This window comes from Lissotriton helveticus, chromosome 7, assembly GCF_964261635.1.
Source record: "Lissotriton helveticus chromosome 7, aLisHel1.1, whole genome shotgun sequence".
Lineage (NCBI taxonomy): Eukaryota > Metazoa > Chordata > Amphibia > Caudata > Salamandridae > Lissotriton > Lissotriton helveticus.
The window spans coordinates 137,952,457-137,976,055 of NC_136068.1; the positions used below are offsets into that span (position 1 = coordinate 137,952,457).

Sequence of the window (23,599 nt, forward strand, 5' to 3'; positions counted from 1 at the left end):
TGCTGTTTGAACGTGGGGAACAGGTTGTCTAGTAGTTCCAGGTTCTTGTCTGTGGATTGTGAATTGTTTGGTTAGAGTAACCGAAAAGTCAGAAGCCCGATTCACAAAGAGCTTCCGCAGTCATAGCCGGATCTCCGCCCTAGTGGTGAGATCTCCGTGAGAATCCCCAGTGCGGGTATCCTGCTGCAGAGGCTCTGTTAGTTGGGGGCCCTCCGAGTGGCACCAAAATGCTGATGGGATGGGTTTCATTGCTTTAAGGCCACATCCTCTTGGAAAGCATTCCTAAGGCATGCTTGTTAGGGGATGCCCCTTTTAGAACTCCCCTCACTTTTTAAGCCCTTCCAAGCCCCACTCACTGGATGGGCGAATTTGGGTAATTGTACCCCTTGCCCTCTCCTAGGGACATTTCTAAAGGTTCCAGATAAAGGCTGAGGGCGATACACCCCACACCCTGAAGTCTCGTTTGTTAAAGTACACTTCGGAAGACTTGCATTTCTTGTGTTTGTGTGACTACCTCTGCTCTCTCCATTCAGGTTTTTAGATGTGCTTCTTTATGCTTGTCTTTTTTTTTTTCCATTATAAATTCATGGCCATGATTTACAGGAAATACCTGGGCTGTGGAAGAGCAAAGCAAACACTGTGGAAGAGCAACTCACGCAGGAGACTCAGACACGAGAGCCGTGGCGATGGTGGGGCAGAGTCCATGCTTGGGTAGGCTTCAGGTTAATGTAACATTTGAAAGTGTGTATTGGGTAATGCAGGAGAAACTGATTCTGCAGTGCTTTCTGCATGATTAAGGATTTATCGCACTAGCCACATCTGCAGCATAACTTTCAGACTTCAACAAAAATGTTTCAATATCAACATTGCTTCTGTATCACATGGATGAAAAGTTACAAAATATGAAGGGTGGTTTTGCGAAGGTTAAGTGGTCCCCTTTCTATTGAGGATTACTGTGTTCAGGTGTTAAGCTGGTGCTACTAAGGAGGTCAAGCATTGGATTAGACCGCCTTGTTTTTTTAAAATGGAAAAAAGTGACCAAATACAGCCACAGAAAATGTAACAAAATTTGCATTTTCTTGCTTCATGTCACTCAAATCTGTAGCATAATTCGATTTATATTGTATACTTCAGTGGCCCTTCTGTCCCGTTATCCCCACACGAATGGACATGAAATGAATGCACCCAAGAATACCCAGTAAATTGGGTGTTTTTTCTCCTATTCCTGCCCTCTCGCATTTTTACTTATTCAGTGCCCTTAGAACTGCAGGTTATACTGCATAACCTATTACGTTTCCTACTGTGTTCTGCTATATTTCTAAACTATTTTAGTTTTCTATGTTCTTTCAATACCTAAAGTACTTGGTTTCTGTTTGTGTGTGAGCTTGTGAAGGCTTTGTCAGACCACCTGGGGTCTCATATCAATTTGGAAGTCGAACTTTCTACCAGTCTTCACTTAGGGTCTTCCATGGGGGACACGAAACAGCAAAATGCACAGAAAGCAGGTGCACAAATCTAGCAGTTTGGGAGCACTCACTGGTTGTGACTGTTTTGTTTTTGTTCAGGCTTTTCAATTTTTTTTTAAATTGGCCTGCTTCCCAAGGTGCATTAGCTCCTATCCAGTTCCCGCGATCCCAGCATGTGAATTAGTGTTAAATATTCCAAACATGCATTGCATACACAGAATTAGTCACTCCCCAGAGTAAGGGGTTTACTTTTTATATTTGAATTAACAATTGTATACTTTTGAAATGCTTAGGCTTCTTATAAGCAGTTACTATTGCATTGTATGTGCTCCTTGCATTGTCTTTAGTGACTCTTACAATCCGTTCTCATGGTAACTTCAAACACAGGCGTTTCCAACCTTTTATGTAATAAGAGCTACTCAAATTTAACGAAAATTAAGGCAAGCTACTCGTATTATTAGTGTTGTAATCGTTACCACATCAGGCAAGATTACGTTTGTCGCCACCATATGTAAGATTACTATCATTGATCGCTCAGTGCGCAAGTCAGGGCTGTCAGCAGTAATGTAAAAAGATTGTCCGTTTTGAGTCCCTTTACATGGCAACACAACAGCCATAGCTGCAACGTCCCTCATACCAACTTAATTATAATTTTAATAAGCCCTCCCTAAACCACATGATTTTTCACTTCAGTATGAGCTTTTGATATATTTTGGAAATGTTAACATTTTCTTTTCTTCTAACATCAACTAACTTTAGAAAACGCACACAACTTTGTCTCAAATAAACTTTCTCAAGTTTTAGGGTATGTATATTCCAAGCAAAAGCTAAGCTAGCAGGCTGGGTTGCACACATGAGAGCAAATTGCAGATAGCCGGAGAGCTACAGGTAGCTTAAAGCTACTCGTCGACTTGTCCTACACTAACAGATTTTTTTGTATTACGAAGTTTTTTTATTTTATTGTGCTGAAGGATCCTGATGTGTCTTGATGCTTGAGTACTAAAAGTCCTGCTATCCACGCTAATAATCATGCTCCCTAACTTCAGTTGGTAAAATGACAGATTTTAAGAGTAATTCAAAACTTGGAGTTTTGCATCAACTTTAAGGTCTTTTTGTGATCCCAGAGAAAAGCCGCCTGAGCGTAGCTGGAACTTTGATTCAGATCAGGAACCGGTCTGAGACCTGGAGAGCACGACCTTGTGTAAAGACAACGTTTGTCAGTGATGCCAGTTTGGGCAAAGTGCATGCCACACAGCTTATAAATTATAGTGCATTTGGTCTTTAAATGTATCCTCTTGCGAGAGGCAGCCTGTGGATATCCTATACACCAGGGGCATTGGAAATACATTGGCGACACCAGTTGTGTTGCATCAGTTTTTTTTTTTTTAACCAATGAAGACCGCTTTTACAGGCTGGCATGGATGTATCACTGCAGTCCTCAACACCAATAGCTGACATCACGTTGAAACAGGGCCGGCTCTAGGCTCACGGAGCCCTGAGCAGGGAGTGTAGGTAGGGGGCCCGAGGCCGCCAAATCCCTGCCAGGGGCCGCCACGCAAATATGTATCTAAGGATATATATTGGCGTGGCGGCCCTGTGCAGGTGCACAGCTTGCACATGCCTTAGGCCGGCCCTGGTTGAAATGGGACTCCACCTTGCCAGATCATGCAGAACGTTTCATAGGCCAGCAAGGAAATCCATCAGGAAGATTTATTTAAGTTTTGTATAGCGCTAGCTGGACCCGAAGGTATCCGACCGCTTCACATCGAATACAAATACGCATCAACAAGACAAGTAGGTCGAAAGCAGGGCAGGGAGAACAGGGAAGTAAAAGTCTATACAATATCAGCAAGAGCGCACAACATGGCGGAGATCAAGGGTGAGTCATCCGTCTGTGGGATAGGTTAGTGTGTATTGAAAGAGTACATGGTGGGGTTTTAAAGAGGTTTACCTTTAAATTACAGATATGCCCTACCTGCTCAGGAAAAATAATGTCTTTCCTTTCTATCGAGTAAAGTTTATGGACCAGGTCCACCACATGCTGACAAATGTTTAAAGGAGAAACAATTTAACATCTTTTAAGGTTTGTTCTCCACAGACCGTTCATCAGCTGTTTTTACAAATGGTTGCAAATCTTTTGATACAGAATATTCTTTAGTCTAAGACTTGGTGTGCAATGTGCTAGGTAAGACATAAGAGACTTGTGGCGCCATTTTGCTTAATTGTAATTCATGGTTATGGTGTGTAGCCAATTCAGGTGCCAGGGCCGTAATTACAGATTTCTTGTTAAACTGGTTTTGAACAGGTAAAAAAAACCTCATGCCACCAAATCCTACTCCGCTAGATTTCCATTCTGGCAATATTGTGCTATTCAGTTACTTCCAATCTGTTTTTAGGGCTGCAAGGTATGCATGCAAAGGAAGCATCCGTATTTTGCTTTGGCAACCCCAGCCCGAAGTCTGCAATATTTTAAGAACAAGATCAGAGCTACAGGTTTTGGTGGTGAAGAATGACCGACTGGAAAGGAGTGTGGCAGAGTGCAAGGTGGTTTTCAGAAATTAAATATGAAAAGGAGATCGGTTCCAGCATAAAATCAACCTGAAGGTTGGTAGTGTTCCCAAATGGCATGAAACAAGGAATATTCCATTTGGAAACGATGCAATGTAACTTTGGTTCGCATTGTGGCTTAGTTCTTGTAGTTGTGGACTGGAAGAACAGCACAAGCAGGCTCTGCGCTGCTCCACATAACTTTAATGGACATCAGAGTGCATTGCCGCCAACTGTGAAAAGTCCAGATATATTGCCACTATAGGGTCTTCAAAGTTATTTTCAACTTTGGTTTTCTATGCTGCATACCACCATATAGGATTACCCATATATGCATATGCTACCTTCAGAGGTGACATTGCATTTTTGTGCATGCAGATTGCTGCCTTCTTTTTGCAATGCTTGATGATTATCTGAGGCTTGTATTGTTATAGCAGTATTTCCTGTTCCAAAGGATTGCTGTAGCTCACAACTATATGATCAGTAATATGGGTATTAGTTGAAACCTATTTTCACATTTAGCTATTAATACCCATTAGGCTAAAACCTATGCGAGAAGCTGGCCTGGTATAAGATGTCCACTAATGTTAGTGGGCACCTTCCCCCAGTCCAGACAGCCCTTATGGTGATTTAAGAGGTCTTAAACCACCTCGGAGAGCGCTCTCTAAGTGGTAGCTGTGGAGAGCAGCCTTCAGGCTTAGTCCAGAAGGAGTGTAAAGCTGCTTATTTTATCAGACTGCAGTCGAATAGTAAATCTTAAGTGAAAGAACCACACCAAGTACTTATAAAACTGTGTATTTATGATATAATACACTCTAGTACATTCCAATATCTCAAAACCCGAAGATGAACACAATGCACACAATATGTTGGCACAAACACAGCAAATAGCACACAATACCCAGTGGTCCTTGGGGGACCAAACCATATACTAAGAAAGTGGTATTAGAACTATGACTCGTGTTAAGAGGACGTAGAAGTGCTGAGACCCCAAGGTGAGTACTCTGGAGACCCCACGGAGAGCACTCTGGAGACCCCACGGAGAGCATGTGCAGTGTGGAAACAAGACAGGGTGCACCTTACAAATCTGAGTGCAAATCGTGGTTGGATTTTTAGATTAAGGACCCTGAAGAAACACTTTGGAAAATAGAAGGTTGGACAGCCACCCCACCTGTGTATATCCTAGTACCACGATACCTACACCAGGGAAGCCGGGTGCATACATGTGAAGTGGTGTTGGAAACTGCTGTCGAAACCAATGGAGGACTTCAGGAAAGTGCAGCTGCTGGAAGAATGAATGTCCCTGTGAATTCAAACCTGGATTCTTGAAGAGGAGTACCTGAAAGCAGAGGTGACCATGTCACTCAGGCGTGACAAGGAGACTTGGAAGACAAATGCCTGTCGGGTGCTTCAAGGAGGATGACTATGACTTAGACTCTGCAGCTGTGAGGACCAGGCAATGCTGAGGAACACCAGGGTACGAGCTGTTCCACGAAGGATGTAGAGTGCTGAGGGGTCTGTCTGCCGGGAGCACCAACAATCCTTGGCAAAGGCAAGCCACAGGAATCCAAGAAAGAGCAATGTCCAGACCAGAAGGGTCCATGGCACTCACCTAAGGCAGGGGAATCAGGGCAGGCCCGAGCAATTGGGGGAGCCTAACAGTAACAAGTGTCCCTCAAGTGGACCCACAGGCAGGAGGCACTGGAGTTGCGAGAGGACTTAAAGCAGAGGCAGGCCATGACGAACACCATGCCGTGTGGCTGAAGATACTAGTCATAGGTGCTCTAGGTTGGGTTACTTGGAGCCCGAAGATCTTTTTGCAAAGAAACCAACAAGCCTTTGCAGCGGCAAGTTGGATGCGATGCACAGGGGTTCGGTCATTGCAACCTCCATGAGGGATACTAGCTTAAACTTGGTGAGAGGATAGAGCAGGCCTCGGGAGCTGTGGAAAACTACCACTTGTGTTGCAGAGCCCACTGAGTCCAGAGGAGCTCAGGATCTGTAGACCAGTCGACTTAGTTGCGGTGCCTGCAAATGCAGGGGAGTGACTCCTTCACTCCAAGGGAAATTACTTCAGGTGTCTTTGATGCTTCACAGGCCTTGGAAGGTTCCTGTATCATTCACAGACAATGCAGCAAACTGGAAGGGAGACTGCCAGGCCCAAACTAAGTCCAGCGAAGTCCAGAGTCCCCAGACTGTAGAAGTGCAGTGGTGTCTGATCTGAAACTTATCCTGCGACGAATCTAGGGGCATACACACAGGTAAGACCTTAAGTAGCCTAAGGAAAGGGCTGGGAAGATTCCAGGGACCCTCCCAGAGGGAGGTTACCCCCTTGTTCTTTTTTGCACCGGAAACTGAGCAAAGGGCTCCCAGAAATGGCTTAAACCAGACTATGCACGGGGGTACCAAGTGTGCCCCTCATTCAGACATTTTGGCGCTAACAAGCACACCCACCTGGTCCCAATACACTATCCTGTCTGAGAGGTGGTCACACCTCCCTGTGAAAGGATGCCTATTCCACCTTTCTCTTAAGCTTGGCTCAGCAGCAGAAGGGCAGAAATGTGTTTCTGGTCGGCAGCAACCATTTTGTGCTGTCTGGGTCTAGAAGACTGGTACTGAGAACACTAAAAGCCTAATGGAGGGCTCATCCAGTTCTTGGAATCGTACCCCCCACACCGTCTACAGTGTGGAGGGTATGATTCCAACGTGTTTTATACCAAACAGGATAGGATTCATTGCAGCAGTTTTTGAGATGGTCATCTTGTAACTATGAGGTGCCCCTCTATATAGCATATGGCTGCTTCACTGATATCCCACGAGAATGGTCTCCGTAGGCTTCAGGGGTGTCTTGCTTACTTAGAACCAAGCACCCTGCCTTCAGGATTGCAAAGGCCTGCTATATGGGTGATTTATAGGTTTGAAGTGCAGTGACCTATATCTTTAGTAAGTGGTGCATGCACCAACTTACACAGGCTGCAATGGCCGGCCTGTAGTTCCATTTTGCATGGTCTCATGGGTGGCATAATGAATGCTTCAGCCCATGGGAGACATCTGGAGTACCTATGCCATGGGTACCTTAGTACCATATACTAAGGACTGACAAAGGTACCACATTATCCCATCTGGAGTGTACCGAAGTACTCAACACAACAATTTAGGGAAAAAACAGATTGACTGGAATCCTACTAATCAGGACCCCAGTCTGTCTAGTCATAACACCGCTTGGCATCAGACAGAGTGGGGGTAACCATAAAAGTAGATCCTAGTTTCCTACACTATATTAATAGCTTTTGAGTGTTCTGCTTTGGAATCTATGCTACTGAACACTAGCAAGCCTATCTGGTCCCAATCACTTCAGTGAATTTGACTGCTTCATGGTAAACACCTTCACCTTCTTTCCAGGTGGGTGAATGTATGTAGCCAGTCGTGGAGTGGTGAACGGTGGAGGCACTCTCCTTTGATAGGCTGTTTGTTGGGGGCTGATATCGCAGGCAGTTGCAGTGGAACACTAAACACAGAGGGGGACTTGGAGCGCTTTATGGTCCACCATACAGGCTCCATAGGATACTATGTATAACAAAGTATGCCGTTCCTGGGGGGAGGGTAGGACGGGAGGATCTAGAACAGGGAAACTGGGAGAACAGATCTGGGGGTCTGATTGCTCAGAAGCAAGAACCCTCACACACCTGTGTTGGTGTTATGCTGCATCATAGGTCAGCTCCTTGTTTCCCTGGTCGAGGTGGCCCTTTGCCAGAGGTCTTTAGAGCAAGAGATGCTGATTAGAGGTGCTCCATGTGTAGATTGGTGTAATGTGGTATTAAAAATAGCCAAAAGAAACCCAATTACATTTAATAGGTGGGTTCTCTTGTTGTGATTAAAAGGCAATGGGTGGCTGAATGTGGAAGTAATGGTCCTATCCAGCTCATAGTAGTGTGTAGGTCAACATGTTTCTTGCCTCAAGTGTTGCTATCGATCTGGGCAATTCTTCAGGACTGGAAAATGGAACTTAATCTACTTGTGGTTGGTGAAAATGTATGTAATAGCAAATGGTACCCCAATCATTCAGCCAAACCCTCACAGTAAAATATGTACCCTTACAATATATTCGAACTAGTTAATCTGTTATGCCATTTAAATAAACATGTTGAGTTCAAAATGTTCATTTAAAGTGGCCACTCATATCTTTTTGTTTTTACTGCAGATCACACTATGAACATGAGGGCTACCCCGCCGCAGCATGATAGCTTACACTGGCAGCCAAAGAGGACCCCAAAAGCTAGTCTTCCACGAGCTTTTGTTGCACCTTTTAAGCTTGGTAAGATTGTTTGTTCCTTTTGGTCTTTGTTGCTACCCCATAATGAAACATGATGGTGCATTACAAATTAGCATGGCCAATGATTGGTGTTTTAGAGCAGGATCGCAAGGAAGCCAAATGAGGGGTGAGGGTGTTTATAATTCAGAAGGTATTATTGACCAATCTTCCCCCACCCAGTGGGTGTCTTTCCAGCAATTTAACCAAGCAGTGGGTCTTTCTGCCCCTCCTACCACACCCCCAATTTGATCATTGTATGGTAATCACTACAGTCCAGCTCATTCCAAATCCTTTATCTTCAAACCCTAACCAGCGTCCAGGGGCTGTAGACTTACTGCAGAGGCTGAGCTAAACAGCCAGACTTCCATACTTTCTTTGAAGCAGACCATTAATATGTTTACATTTTACAATATAGCTGTATCGCTTCTGCCTGTAACTTTTGCCATCTGGTGTTCCAGGTTGGAAAAGGAAACTGTCATCAAATCTTTATATCCTGATCTTAAAGCTGAACCCAGGCAATAATTTATAAATCTCAGTAAAGTTTCAGGCCTTACTGAATACCAGGCTAATGTTCACAGAAGCCACATTGGCCCCTGCTGCTTGGACTGCATGGTTTTCAGTACGCTGCAGCCCTCTGCAAGAGTACTGGGCAATGGGTTTCAAAATGCGCAATTCACTGTCTCGGCATGGTGGTCCTGAAATCCAGAAACTGTGGAGATCTTTTTTGCATCTATCCGGGAACCTTAAGTAATGGATATGCTGCCAATATGGACCTCCCTTGATGGCCTTCGTAAACAAGAAGCTTAACTTCTAAGAATTCTGTTCTAACCAACATCAAATGTAAGGAGAGAAATGTAGATATGGTTGGCCAGAAGCCTTGAGTTGTAATCTTACCTATACTGTCTTGTGCTTACCTTTCATGGTGGAAAAGATGTATCCATTTCAATTTGGCTGAACTTGTTTAGCATTCTACATAGTAGTTACCTAGGAAATTTAATAGCTGCATCAATCTAGCATGCAACCTAATCTTAACTGTTGGTTTCTGTTGTCCAATGGGTTTGTCTTTAACTCCGTAGAGAACAGCAATGCAGAGCAGTTTGAAGTCCTAGCTGCTTCCGTTGGAAGTCTTCGTGCAAGATTGAGAAATGTGCTGGATGTTGGACCAGCTGAGGTGCTGCCAAGAAGGTGAGGTGACCAGAGCCCTGTATCTTTTGAATGGGGCTGTCCAATGTCTTCTGATACAGTATTGAGACTTGCTTTATTTTTTTTAAAGGGCACCCCGGAGACTCTCCATGCAGGAAAAGAGTAGGCAGTTGGCGAAGATCCGAGAGGGTAGACGCACTATTCATTTCCTGCCTACTGTCGAAGCACAAACGCCACCAGTTGATTCCCCATTGCCTAACAGAGCTTCAGTTGCTGCTGGGCACCCACCAAATAAAAAACCGAAGCTGTAAGTTTACTAGTAATGGAATGTTTACTGTGGAGAAATTTAAAGTAGACAAACAAGAGTTAGGCGAAGCAGGTTTCTAATATTAAATATGCATAGCAAGACTTGTGTTGGGACATAATGCAATCCGCTTTTGTTTCTATTTAGGACTGTGCTGTCTCCTACTTAGGTCCAGAAATGCCATATCTCAGCATATCTGCTAATTATCTATATTCCAGTATTGGTTAAATGTGTGTGCATGTATACTCAAAAGCTGAGTTGGATCTGGACGTCTTGGGCTTAAGTTAAATACACCTCCTTTTGGGTGTAGATAGTTGGATGCAGGCTGACTAACCTCTAGGCATCAACTTTAGTGCGAGGACTTGATATGTGGAGATCATCCTTGCACAAAGCTAGTTAACACCTTGTAGGCATGCGCTGGTTGAAAGCCAGGTCAGACATAATCAGTTTGAAGTGCTAACAAGCCTTGGTGTCTGGAAAACATGTGTGCTTATGTCTTCTCTGCTCATAGGATCTTTAGTAATATGAGGAAGGGGTCCCAATGAGATAGAGAACACAAAGTAAAACTGAATAAAGACAACAATCACATGGACATGAAATTTAACCGCATTGTTTTAATCACAATGGGTAAAACATAATTAATCACAACAATAGTAAAATAATTCGTGAAAAGGTGGAGCAAAGCCCCGAAAGGAAGGAAAAGGGGGGGAGCGTGATGTTGTGAGGATACAGTGATAGGGAAGGGTTGGTAAGTGACAGAATAATCAGTATTTCCAACTGAATACTTTTGATGGTTACAAACTATGTACAAAGCAAAACTGAAAATAATTCACTTTAAAATCAAGACAAATCGTACTCCAAACAGTACAGTGTAGGAACAGTTGGGGCGTGGAGTCGATGATTAGGACGGGTAGTTGTCGACGTTTCGACCCTCTGTTAAGCAGGAATACTTTTATCCTTGCAACGGGGTCTTCTTCAGGACAGGAGAATAGGGGTAGACCACGTAATTAATGTATACAAATACTGGCATTATTTGAAATTATTTGACAGGTGGAAATAAATCACCATCATTAGATGAGAAAAGCACAGGGATCTATTGAATATAGGAAAGGGGAAACATGCAAAATTATACCATTGGTATGGATTAGCTCCACCGTGGTTGGACTATGATTCAAAAAGAGCGCTAGGAGAAGTTCTTGGAAGTTGCGCAAGAGACTAGTTGTTGCGGTATGCATGTATAGAGCGACTCCACAAAGGTAATGACATGTATCCAACCGTATTCCCTGTCGGACATCATGTGCACAGCACACAACCTTTGGGTGACGGGTCACTAGTCTCTTGCGCAACTTCCAAGAACCAATTCCCATCAATCACAATGTGGCGAATTACGATTAAACTCCCACACGATAATTTTTTGGACTTGCTATACCCTGTCAGACACTCCGTGCCAATCTTACACCCTCTGGTGGCGGATCACTGACTCTCCTAGCGCTCTTTTTGAATCATAGTCCAACCACGGTGGAGCTAATCCATACCAATGGTATAATTTTGCATGTTTCCCCTTTCCTATATTCAATAGATCCCTGTGCTTTTCTCATCTAATGATGGTGATTTATTTCCACCTGTCAAATAATTTCAAATAATGCCAGTATTTGTATACATTAATTAGGTGGTCTACCCCTATTCTCCTGTCCTGAAGAAGACCCCATTGCAAGGATAAAAGTATTCCTGCTTAACAGAGGGTCGAAACGTCGACAACTACCCGTCCTAATCATCGACTCCACGCCCCAACTGTTCATACACTGTACTGTTTGGAGTACGATTTGTCTTGATTTTAAAGTGGATTATTTTCAGTTTTGCTTTGTACATAGTTTGTAACCATCAAAAGTATTCAGTTGGAAATACTGATTATTCTGTCACTTACCAAACCTTCCCTATCACTGTATCCTCACAACATCACGCTCCCCCCCCCCCCCCTTTTCCTTCCTTTCGGGGCTTTGCTCCACCTTTTCACGAATTATTTTACTATTGTTGTGATTAATTATGTTTTATCCATTGTGATTAAAACAATGCGGTTAAATTTCATGTCCACGTGATTGTTGTCTTTATTCAGTTTTACTTTGTGTTCTCTATCTCATTGGGACCCCTTCCTCATATTACTAACCAACCCAGGTCCCCGTGACTTCGTCTGGGTAAACCCCCCCAATTGTACACCCATAGGATCTTTAGAGCAGTCCTGTTCCTGTGGTGGGCACAATCAATAAATGTGTACAGCGCGCTACTCACCCGTAAGGGTCTCAAGGTGCTGGGAGGGGGGGGGGGGGGGTTACTGGTTTGCTCCTACATCGGTCTTCAGTGGCTTACACTTGGCCTTTTCGGAGCTTTGACATTTGCTGCTATTTTGGAATCCCTACAATTTGTTTCAAACTTTAGCACTACAGGTCAGCTATGTGCATTATTGGTTAGACCCTTCAAAGAATTTGCTTTAGTTCAAGCTGGTGGCTTTACCATCTAAATGTTATGCTTCACTAAGCCAGGATATTTGTTTCCAACAAGTAATGCATGGCCCTTACTTGTAGCTTTAGGGCGCAGATGTGTTGTGCTCAGTGAGTGGATTGGGGTGTAATAAGAGTTTCTTCTTACAGGGTTAAGGGGAATGAACCAATGCTTGCAATTAAGCCACAGCTGCTGAGACGGTAAGTGCTTGACTGTAAGGTACTTTTAACCTGTGTACACTCTTATATAAACGTGGTCCAATGTTTAGATTCAAGCAGCCTCTAGCATTCTGATGGCAAATGGTGAAATCTCTGGCGTGTTGGTGGCACGTGGCGCCTCTGGCGTGTAGGTGGCACATGGTGAAGGCTCTCTCATTGGTGGGATGTGTGGTGCAGCATTCTGCATGCCTCTGGCTGGTTGGTGGCAAATGATGGTCCATCTGGTGTGTTGGTGGCACGCGCTGAAGGTGCACTTGCTGGTAGGACGTGGTGGAGCCACTGGTCATTAGACATTAACTTGGAATCTTCTTTCCTCTAAAGTACACTTAGCAAAGGGAGTTCAGCGGAAGGACCTTTGAACAAAGGCTCAGAGGACCATGAGGCTAATGTCTCTACCAAGCCCAAGCCCAGACTACCTACTCCAATCACCCCGATGGTCCTGAGGTAAGTTTTTTCAAGGGTGGTTGGTTATGGCTGAGGATGAGCAATATTCAGTCCTTTTTTTGTGTGTGACATTGATACTGAGTCAGTCGAAATATTCAGGAAATGTTAAACACCACATTGGGGGATTGCTTGAAGACCATAAACCCAGTCTAATGTTTGGGAAGTAATGGATAACTACTTGGTGACTTAGAGAATGGATAAATCTGACAGTCTTTTTGTGTTTTTGTAAGGCTGGTAAGTTTCATCTAGAAACTGAACAAATGTTCATATAAAACGGATGCACATATGCAAGTCATTGTTATAACCAGGTGTACAATGACAATAAACCTTGAAGCCCCCCCCCGATACCGTACTAACGAGTGCCTTGCATCCTCCGCTAGCCATGCTAACCACAGGAGGGCATGGGTTTTTGTAGGTCTGTCGTTCTTGTGACACCTCCACCACCCTGTTGACGTTTACGGGCCTGATTTTTATTTTGCAAGTATATGCTATTGAAGGACTCAAGTAGGTGACCAATTGAGGCTTGAGTGCAGAAAATGGGCTGCCTTATGCTAATCTGTGGGTGTCCACAGGAAGATTTTACATGTGCTTCACTTGTATTCTGAATTTTTGTTTGGCACTGGAGACACAGTAATCCAAGCATGTGCATAGGCCTAGGCTTGTTCTTCACTACAAGAGGTCCTGTACCTCTCCAGTAATCTGGAGTGGTGCTCAAAGCATGCCGTCATTGTGGGCAGAGGACTACTGTGTCTGTCATTTATATAGTGCATAAAGAAGGTGGGGACCGCATAGTGTATTTAATAATATGGCCAGACTGTTTGACTTTCTCAGGTTGATGTCTTTTGGTCCACATGTGCAAAGGTTTGCTCCAATGGACCAGGTCAGACGTTTGAGACCACATCCTGAGTGAATGTTTAACATGCATTGTGTGAGAACCTGAATAACTTAGTCTAATGAGATCCATTTTTGGTGCCACTGGCCTCACAAGATGGAGGGTGAAGACCATGCTCCGAAGCAGTGGAAGTGTATTCTCTACATTCTTGTAGCTTGAAGGAGATCAGACCCTGAAGCAAGGGGGATGGAAACCAGGCTACCTTTAGAAATGCCAGAAGACATCTTGTTAGTAAAGAGCTGCTGATTGGTCTTTCTAAGCACTGCTTTTTGATGGTTGGGTAGGTGTGAGGTGTTGGACAGCAGTCTGTCAGAGGTGAGTAGGTTTCTAGGTGAGATCTGCTATTGTCTTTCCTGGATCCTTCAGTTGGCTCATGACCATCTGATGCTGAAAGCTCACATCTTTGTGTATGGGCTGCTACAGGATGACAATCACCCCAGGGCTGCCTCCTGCTATAAGAAGCTTCAATGTTCACAAATGCAGTGTCTGAAGACCATGATGGAAAGGGCACTTGAAAGAAAACCCCCAAGACTGTTCTACAGTTTAAGAACATGGATCCACGTCCCCTCTCCAGAAGTTTATTAGTGGGACCCAGACCACCCCTCTTGTTCTGCATCGAAGTCCTTTGACCAAGGAAGGGAGTCCTCTGTAGGATACTCACTATTGTGGAACTAGGGCTGGTCTGCCTGACAGCTTCTGGGTTTTTTGCTTGATGAAATGTGTGCCTGCCCTGGAGGATGAGTAGCTAGGGGTATTGAGCCTGCCTGGCCATGCAGGAGGAGAGACTCCAGAAAACTGAGGTCCAAAGCATGCCTGGTGGATGTTGGTTTTTGAGATTGTGCAGTCTGCATCAATAGTGCACTGGAAGGATCCTAGTGCATGTAGGAATACCCCCTGCCCTCAGCACACTGATTTGTGTTGCAGGACACCACGATTACTGGAGGCTGTCTGGGCTGCAATTGCACAGCCCCAGAAGGCCCAATTGGGACTTTCTCTTCCGAAAGTAATTGTGTCTGGTAGAGGCTACATCTACCATTTGTTCAATGCCCAGTCAGGCTACATCAACCAAATACAGAAGGCCCAGACAGGGGTGCAATTGAAGGAATTGCACCTCCGTCGTCCCCTATCGCCCCACCCTATACACACACACATCCAAGGTTACATCTTCTGTGGTAGAACTGCATCCTCTACCTCATTCCTGCATGACCCAGTGCTGCCAGCTCTGAAGGATAGGCTGGGTGGACATGCTGCTGAAAGCAGCCAATGCCTGGCTCTGACGAAAGGGTTCATGACATCTTCACAGAAAGGAAGAGAACTAAGCAAATGTTTGTACTGTGGGTAACCCACACTGAACCGAGCCTGATTCATGCTACTCTATTGCTTTTGATGCAGGGCTGAACCAGTGTAGGTGGCCTGGGATATAACCGAGCAGGGAAGGTATCTCTCCTACGCGAGTGCCCAGAGTCGCTGGCATGTGTATGATGTTTGTAGCTTGCTCATTGCACCATCAGGATTCAAGCAAGCCGGGCCGACAACGGCTGAAATGCCAGAAACCGGTCCCCGGTAGCTTGTTTCCTTCCCAGTGTAAGAATTGGCTTGGTAGTTTGGTTTGCCCTGTTCCCATCATGCACTGGGACAGGAACAGACTAATTTGCATATAGCCAGGTTCTGAACTGGGATGGTGCAGTGAGCTAAAAAAACTGTGTTGGATCTAGCCCTGATCTCTTGACTGGGTGAGAGTATTCTGCTTAATTCAGAAACTGTCCATCACCACCCCTTGTTGTTAAATATAATATTTAAGGCAGCCGTGTGGTTAACCCCTTCCGCGCGGATGACAAAGCCAGCTTGTCATGGGCATTACATGCGCTACGCGCATGACGAGCTGGCTTTGTCACGTAACGCGGGTTTTTTGAAAATCCAGCGCGCAGCGGTAAAACCCGCTAGCGCGCATGCGGTTAAAGTCCTGTTTTATGCAAAGAACACTATGCTGGACATTAATCTGTCACTATAAATTTGCTTTTAGTGCCTATCTCCTTTACATGCTCGTTTTACTTTCTCCTGAAACCCCCATAGCACAAATTGTCCTTCCAGTACAGCTCTGGTCATTCTTTAAAGTGACCCCATTGATTTTCAATTTTCTGCCTCCTAATGGGAGGGTACTGTTGTGTGGGGGTGTGTGGGCCTTGCCAGGCACAGGTGGCCGCTTGCGCAGGGGTTGGGACGCGCAGCGCCAGCCAGTGAGCCACACACTCGTCCCAGTCGGAAGTGACGTGTCCGAGCACACGCCTTCCTTTTATTGATCCCCGCAGGCCACGCCTGGCCTGCGGATGCATGGATGCGTGCGTGCGTCCACTAGAGTGCTAACCGCACTACATCTCTATCCAACTATACAAAAATTCGAAAATGCTCAAACCAAACTGTTCACAATGTCACACTGAATGAAATCAGGCACTCTGTACTTGCGTGTCCCTCTTGATGACGGCTTCAGGGTCTCAGCTGGCAGGCGTAGTCGTTGAGTCTTTGACTTGGGCGGGGATTGGGCCTCAGACTGTATCGAGGGGTGCGGCCTTGCCCTCGTTCTCCCCCCCGTGATGGATTCCGGGTGGGGGTGCCCAAGATTGATGCTCCCGCCCCCGGCTCTGGCTCCGGCTCTCGGGTGACTCGTACTGAGCTGCCCTCTTCTTCTTGTGCCACTGCCCGTGGTGGCTCGTTGGTTCCATCTGTGTCTTCGGTGTCCATGCTTGAGCTAAGAGGGACCGTCTTAAACCATGAGGTGTTCCTCGAGACTTCTTCTCCCTCCCTGCTGGCAGTCACCATAGTCCCCTTCGTGTTGGTTACAGTCCACGGGCCTGGTTCATAGTATGTTTGAAATTTCCCTCCTGGGCGTCTGTTTCTGATGACAACTTGATCTCCTCGGTGTAGTTTTGGTGTCGCTCTGCGCCGGCGGCTCGCTCGCATGTTGTTCCTGCGCCGGCGTTCTTGAACCTCCCTCATGTCGTCCCTCACCAGTATCGGTACTGGGGAAGTGGGGAGGAGGTCTCTGCGTTGACCTTGAAACATTAAGGACCATGGGCTTTTCCGAGTAGTGCAGTGGGGCGTTCCTCGATATTCTCTCAAGAACTCATGCAGTCTTTGCTCCGGGTCGGCTTCCTCTACCACTGCAATCCTGAACATTTTGTTGAGAGTCCGCATGAATCTTTCTGCCTCTCCATTAGCTTGTGGCCACTGGGGAGTGATGCGCCGGTGAGCGATGCCTCTGGTTTTCAAGAACGTGGCAAACTCCGTTCCCTGGAATGGTGGCCCATTGTCACTTTTGATCTCGCCAGGCAGTCCAAACAGGGAGAATATTTTTTCTAACGCTGGCCCCACATGTGTAAATGCCGTGGATGGCACTCTTTCCACAATGGGGTATTTGGAGTACGAGTCAATGACTACCAGGGTGTGGCCCTCTCCAGGGAAACTTCCAAAGTCGACGCTGACCTTTGACCACGGGGTCGTGCATGCTTCTTCAGTGATTATGGGGACCGGCCTTTCAGGATCGCTGGTCAGCTGGCAGGACATGCAATTCTTGACATACTCTTCCACCGTGTTTTCCAGTTCGGGGAACCACACCTTCTCCCGCATGCGCGCCTTCATTTTCGTGGCCCCCATGTGCGAGCTGGGTAGCTCGGTGTCTGAGGCGTTTTGGTATCACTAGGCGTGTCCCTCTCAACAGTACAGCCTCTTCTGTGGCGCTGAGCTCGTGACGGATGTGCCAAAACTTCGTGAGGGCTTCTTTATCCGATGCTGTCCAAGTGTTGGGGGGGTGTAAGTAGTCGGTCCAGGATCCTTCTTGTACTGCCTGCAGTGACCTCATGTATGGATTATCGTCCACTGTCGCCTCCTTGATCTCATCGATGGTCATGCATTGGGGGCAGGAGGTGAGTGCTACCCACTGGACATATTCTTCGCACTCCATCAGCAGCTGCTGGCTCTTGGGGTATTGGGTGGCGCGATAGGTAGTCGGCTGGGTTTTTGGCTCCCGGTCTGTATACTACTTCCATGTCGTATGTTTGCAGCTGGATCACCCACCTCTCAATGCATGGCGGCGGATGGGGAGCAGTGCCCTTGAAGAGCGACACTAAGGGTTGATGATCTGTGACCATCACAAACGATTGTCCCTGTAGATAAAGGTGAAAGTGGCTGCAGGCCCACTTGATGGCTAGGGCCTCTCGCTCTATCTGTGCGTATCTGGTCTCGGTTGGGGTTAGCGCCTTGCTGGCAAACGCCAGAGCCGTCCATTTCCCTGGTTCATGTTCTTGTGTCAGGACGGCTCCTAGGCCCACTGGGCTTGTGTCCACGATGACCTCGGTCCGCTTGGCCGGGTCAAAGTACGAGAGTGTTGCGTTTTCAAGGAGTGCGTTTTTTTATGCTCTGAAAGGCATCGTGCTCCTTTGGGCCCCACGTCCAGGTAGCATCCGTCTTCGTTAGAGCTCGGAGGGGCTCGCTGCGGGTTGCCAGTCCCGGTATGAAGCGACCACAGTACGTGGCCATCCCGAGGAAGCTCCTCACCTCCGTTGGAGATTTCGGTGCTGAGGCGTCTTTGATAGATTTTGACTTCCTTGGATCAATTTGGACCCCTTCCTGGTTGAACACGTAACCAAAGAATTCTATCGATGATTGGAAAAATTGACATTTTTCTTTATGGAGAGTTGCTCCATGCGCACTTAGTCTTTTTAACACATCTCGCAGCTGTTTATAGTGTTCGGATGCAGTGGCGGAATGGATGAGGATATCGTCGCTTACATTGATCACCCCCGGCAGTCCTGACAGTAGCTCCCTGATGGTGTTCTGGAACACCTCCGCTGCCGAAGATATACCGAAGTTGAGACGTTTGTACCGCCGGAGGCCAAGGTGGGTGCTGAATGTTGTGATGAAGCGACTTTCTTCAGCGAGGGGCAGTTGGTGGTAGCCCGCATTGAGGTCGATTTTCGAGAACCATCTCGATCCATTCACATCAGCTATGATGTCATCCATCGTGGGTGTTAAGTGCCTCTCCCTTCTGATTGCGGTGTTCGGTAGCCTCATATCGATGCATAGTCGGATCTCGCCCGGTTGCTTGGGTTTTTCGACTATGACCATGGGGGAGACCCAGGGGGTGGGTCCCGTTACCTTCTCGATGACCCCCATATTTTCTAGTTTTTCGAGTTCTTTTTCCACTAGCGGCCGCAGGTGGAATGGTATTCGCCGATGGCGTAGGGCTGTAGGGATGACGGACTTGTCGATGTGGAGCTTTATCGGATCACATTTGATGCACCCCAGGCCCTTGAACAGTTCAGGGAAGCGCTCCAGTAGTTCCTCCACCTGGTGGTTCCGGATGCGGTTAGCGAAGGCGATCAACTTCAAGTCCTCCGCCGTGTGGCTGCTCAGCAATGTGTCGGCCTCCCGGTCGATGATGTGTATCGTTGCGGTCACTTCATTCTCGTCAGCTTGTATGGGTGTTACGATTTTTCCCTTCAGAGGGAGGGGAGTGTCTGCTCCGTAGGCGAATATTCTGGTCTTGGAGCGCAGGACCTCCGGACGAGGGCGTAGCTTGTTAAATTCTTGCAGTCCCATGACATTGACGGTGGCGCCCGTGTCAATGACTGCTTTTACCTCGGTCTCTCCCACCTGTACAATACACGTTGGCTGTGGTCGACGTCTGAGTTTGAGTTCTCTGGCAAAAGAGATTACATACACCTCTTCGTCTTCCGAATCCGACTCATCATAGGTCGTTGGCAGGAACTTGTCCGTTCTCTCTGGGGGTGGATCGGTGAGTGATAGTTGGCGGACAACTTTGGTAGGTGTCCATGACTTCTTGGCATTCCGGGGTTGGCTCTTCCGGCGGCAGACTGACGCAAAGTGGTTGGGAATTCCGCAGTTCCTGCAGGTTTGCCCTTGGGCTGGGCAGTCTTTAGCTGCATGTGGTTCATGTCTGCAGTATCCGCAGCGGCTTTGCGGTGCGTCTCTTCGGAATCCCTTTTTCCCTTGGCCACGTGGTCGTGGGCGTACTGCGTCAGCACGCTCAGCCTTGACGGTTTCTGTTTTGACGGGAGTTTTGTGTAGAGCCTGCTCCATGGCTGTTGCCCTGGCATCAGAGAGTTCGTGTGATCTAGCCAGAATGAGGATGTTTTCCAGCGATATTCCTGGTTTTCTCAAGATGTGGCCCCTCAAAGTCTTATCTCGGCACCCTTGTATTAGCTGGCGTCGTATGGCCTTTGGCTGGTCTTCGTCCGTGGAGCTAGCCAGCTCCCGGACTCGGGTGTAGAATTGGTCCATGGACTCACCCTCACGCTGGCGGGCTTGCCCTAGCTTGAAGACCTCGAAGTCTACATTTAGTTGAGGGTCAAAGTGGTTGTTCAGGGCGGTGACAGCGTCAGCATACGTGGTCGCCCCCGTTGGGATAGGTAGGTGTTTGAAGAGCCTGAAGACCTCGTCCCCAGCGTAGTGGAGAAGCAGCGATCGTTTCACCGCGTCATCCGTCTCCCTTGTGACTACAAAGTAGTTCTCGAGCCTTTCTAGCCAGATTTTCCAGCGGGGCGAGGCAGTAGGCGGATCGTTCGCCTCACTGAATGGCGGCAGCACCCCGGCAGCAGCATGCTGGAATGGGATGTTGATGATGGGGACCACAGCGTCTCCATCCCCCATGGTGGCGGTGCACAGGGATTATTACGGTAGAGTTCCAAATCACCCCAGCTCTCCCACAGTTTGCAGCAAGAAAGTACCTTGGCAGGGTCTCTCTCCACTTGTCGTCCAGAGTCGTGTGCCACGTGGTCCGTGGGTGAGGGGTGGTTACTGTGGCACTAGGGACTTCCCATCAGGCAGGCACCGACAGCAGGGGCAGCACCAGGCAGCAGTAGGCCCACTTGTGCAGTAGGAGCAAGGCAGGGTAGTGGATAGCCCTTCTTCTGGCGATTCCCGTCGTTTTCTCACCCCAAATGCGTGGGAAAAGGCCCAGGGCGGCGTCCTCGCGTACCACGCGAGATGCGTGGTAGTCGGCACCACGTGTGCCTCGTCGGACCGCTCCGCTCCGCTCCGCTCAGCTTCAGCGGCGGTCGCCGGTGCAGGCTGCAGGCACACTCGCAGGGCACTTCCCCCAGGGCAGGGCAGCGAGGGCGGATGATCGGCGCCCCGTAGCAGGCAAAGGGCATGCAGGAAAGAGCACGCCGGCTCCCGGGACACAGGACAGTGCGCCAGGATACACGCGGTATGCACCGCGGGGGTGAGCAGACTGCTCCGCTCAGGGCACGGCGTACGGGCGAGGGTTGGGCCCCTTCCCCTCGTCGCCAATGTTGTGTGGGGGTGTGTGGGCCTTGCCAGGCACAGGTGGCCGCTTGCGCAGGGGTTGGGACGCGCAGCGCCAGCCAGTGAGCCACACACTCGTCCCAGTCGGAAGGACGTGTCCGAGCACACGCCTTCCTTTTATTGATCCCCGCAGGCCACGCCTGGCCTGCGGATGCATGGATGGATGCGTGCGTGCGTCCACTAGAGTGCTAACCGCACTACAGGTACTATAAGCGGTTACCTTTCCTTTTCAATTGGATGAAGTCCTTTGCACGGGTTATTGTATTGAAAACTGACAATTTACCAATGCGGAGTACTAGCAGTCTGTGTAGAATTGAGCTGCCACTCTTTGGTCAGCCAAGAGTGGTTTTAGCAACTTCAAGCACCTGGTATTTTTTTTGGTCGAAATGTTTGTTAGAATTTTTTATAAAAACCATAGAAGACGTGCATCAGTATTGAGGTTGCACCTGGAATGTTTAATTGCACCAGAGGTTAGTCCAACACCCCTGGATGGCTTTAAAGGAGTGTCAAACTCTGGAAAGCAACACAACTGCTAACTAATATCCATGACCCTTTTTAGAAGGGCCTGTACTACGAATGCCCAGCTTGGTTGTCTGGAAGCATGCCTTTAGTTCAGGCTGTGCCTGAAAGGTAGACCTGATGTGTTAGGACCATTTGTATCCGTGATGGTGCCAGCGAACCCATTGCTTTGAATCCTGTCGGAAAATGACGCTGAAGTTTCCAGTGTATGGGTGAACAAAGCTGTGACTGTCAGGCTGGGGTGGAAATTTATCTGGTAGGAATGGCTCTTCAAATCTCGTTTACTGTTATGCAAGGGAAGGCCATTTTCAAACCCTGTCTAATTGTCTCTCTTGTAGGAGAAGAACTATGATGAAAGCAAAGAGCACCGAGGAACAAGAGCTAGAGAAGATTCATCATATGCAGCAAGAAGTGGTGGAGCAGCGCAAGAAGAACGAAGAGAGCTTTAAAGCGGCCATTGCAGGGGCAGGTTAGCTGGGCACTTGGTGGAGCTGGAGAAAGGGGAGTATAGTGGTTTCCAGATTTAATTTTTTAAAAAACTTTTTGGGTAGGTGAGCCTCCGAAAAAACTGATCCCAGGATCCAAACCTGTGGGGGATGTTCACTTCCAAACAGATCGACTCGGACGACAGTCGGTGAGCAAGGCAAACGATTCCAAAGAGGTAGACGTGACTGCTGTGCCCAGAAGATCCGTCTCCTCTCCAGTGAGTACCACCTGGGGATACTACCGAGGAGGGTTTGCACCTGGTGCTCGGTAATGAACATATCATATTGGCATACTAAGCAGAGTCCAAGACTGCACCCTTTTGTTAGCCCAGGCATATCAAAAAGTGATGACCACAGTTAGCAAAACGGTTCAGAAAAATGCCAAGCTGTAATGCCAGTCTGCTCGTGTGGGGGATACTTATTGTCACTCCAACTAGTTGGCCTTCTGTAATCCTTTCGCCATTTACATTATATATGCAGTATTGAAAGCAGACACTGACTTAGACCATCAGTGAATTGACTTTAATGGTGTTGCATGCTCCAAAATATCACTTATACAAAGAGGTATGGCGAGAAAAGGGTGTCAATAAAAGCAGACCCCTCTCAGGGCCTCTAATCTGGGCACTGTCTGCCATGGATGAGCCTTTTTTCTTAATCTTCAGTTTGAAAACCACTTCATCCAGCCTGCCGTAGGATCGTTCCGGTTTCAGCTTTTATTGTTTTCAGACATGTGCCTCACTCAATTAATGGCCAAACAGCCTGCTTTTAGAAAACCTCAAGTTGTCTGGCTATACTAGTCTTTGTGGAGATCATTAACAAACATTTGCAATGCACTAGGTCTTGCTTTTGGTAACTTGGAAGTATTTAGCTATGCAGCACATTGTGCTGGGTGCTGCAATGTCTGCTCTTTAACATGGAGGCTTTGACGCAAATAGGCACATTATCGTGTTACACCATTTTTATGTTAACATTTACAAAACTGTTGCAGCTGGCTTAGTAATTAAAGCGACCCGTGTACATGAGGAAAGACAGCAGCTCATTTATACACTGATGTTAGTTTGACTATCAGTCACCAGGACTTTGTACCATTGATCCAAGTTCCATGTATTGCCTGTGCTGTGCAGTTCGTGGGAGATCGACAGTGCTGCAGTAGGGAAAATGCTTCAGTATTCCAAATGCGCAATTGACAAGGAGCCAACACTAAGCTCATTTGGGTGAACCCCAAAATGGTTACACCATGATGTGCCCGCTTTCTCCCGAAGGGGTTTATCCTTTGCAAGCACCTTTAATCTTTTACCTACGTGTTTTTCTTAAAGCTGGAGCTTTGATTGCCCTGCAACTTCTGGGGTTTCCTATGGTACCAAGGTTCCATAAAGGCCTTGAGGAAGGGTCTTGGCAAGAGACGCTTTAGTGATTACCATGGCTACTGAGTGGGTCTTGTATTGGAGCC

At 47.2% G+C, this 23,599-nt stretch overlaps 1 protein-coding gene across 1 annotated transcript in view; it reads left to right on the forward strand.

Moving 5' to 3' along the window:
• The first annotated feature begins 582 nt into the window (after positions 1 to 582).
• LOC144768242 (targeting protein for Xklp2-B-like) overlaps positions 583 to 23,599 on the forward strand; it is a 49,747-nt gene continuing 26,730 nt past the window's right edge. Inside the window, exons 1-8 of the mRNA XM_078651757.1 lie at positions 583 to 711; positions 8,215 to 8,328; positions 9,402 to 9,510; positions 9,599 to 9,775; positions 12,418 to 12,468; positions 12,808 to 12,930; positions 22,003 to 22,133; positions 22,216 to 22,367. Of these exons, the coding sequence (XP_078507883.1) occupies positions 687 to 711; positions 8,215 to 8,328; positions 9,402 to 9,510; positions 9,599 to 9,775; positions 12,418 to 12,468; positions 12,808 to 12,930; positions 22,003 to 22,133; positions 22,216 to 22,367 (882 nt within the window). The 5' untranslated portion in view covers positions 583 to 686. The remainder of the gene's footprint in view (positions 712 to 8,214; positions 8,329 to 9,401; positions 9,511 to 9,598; positions 9,776 to 12,417; positions 12,469 to 12,807; positions 12,931 to 22,002; positions 22,134 to 22,215; positions 22,368 to 23,599) is intronic.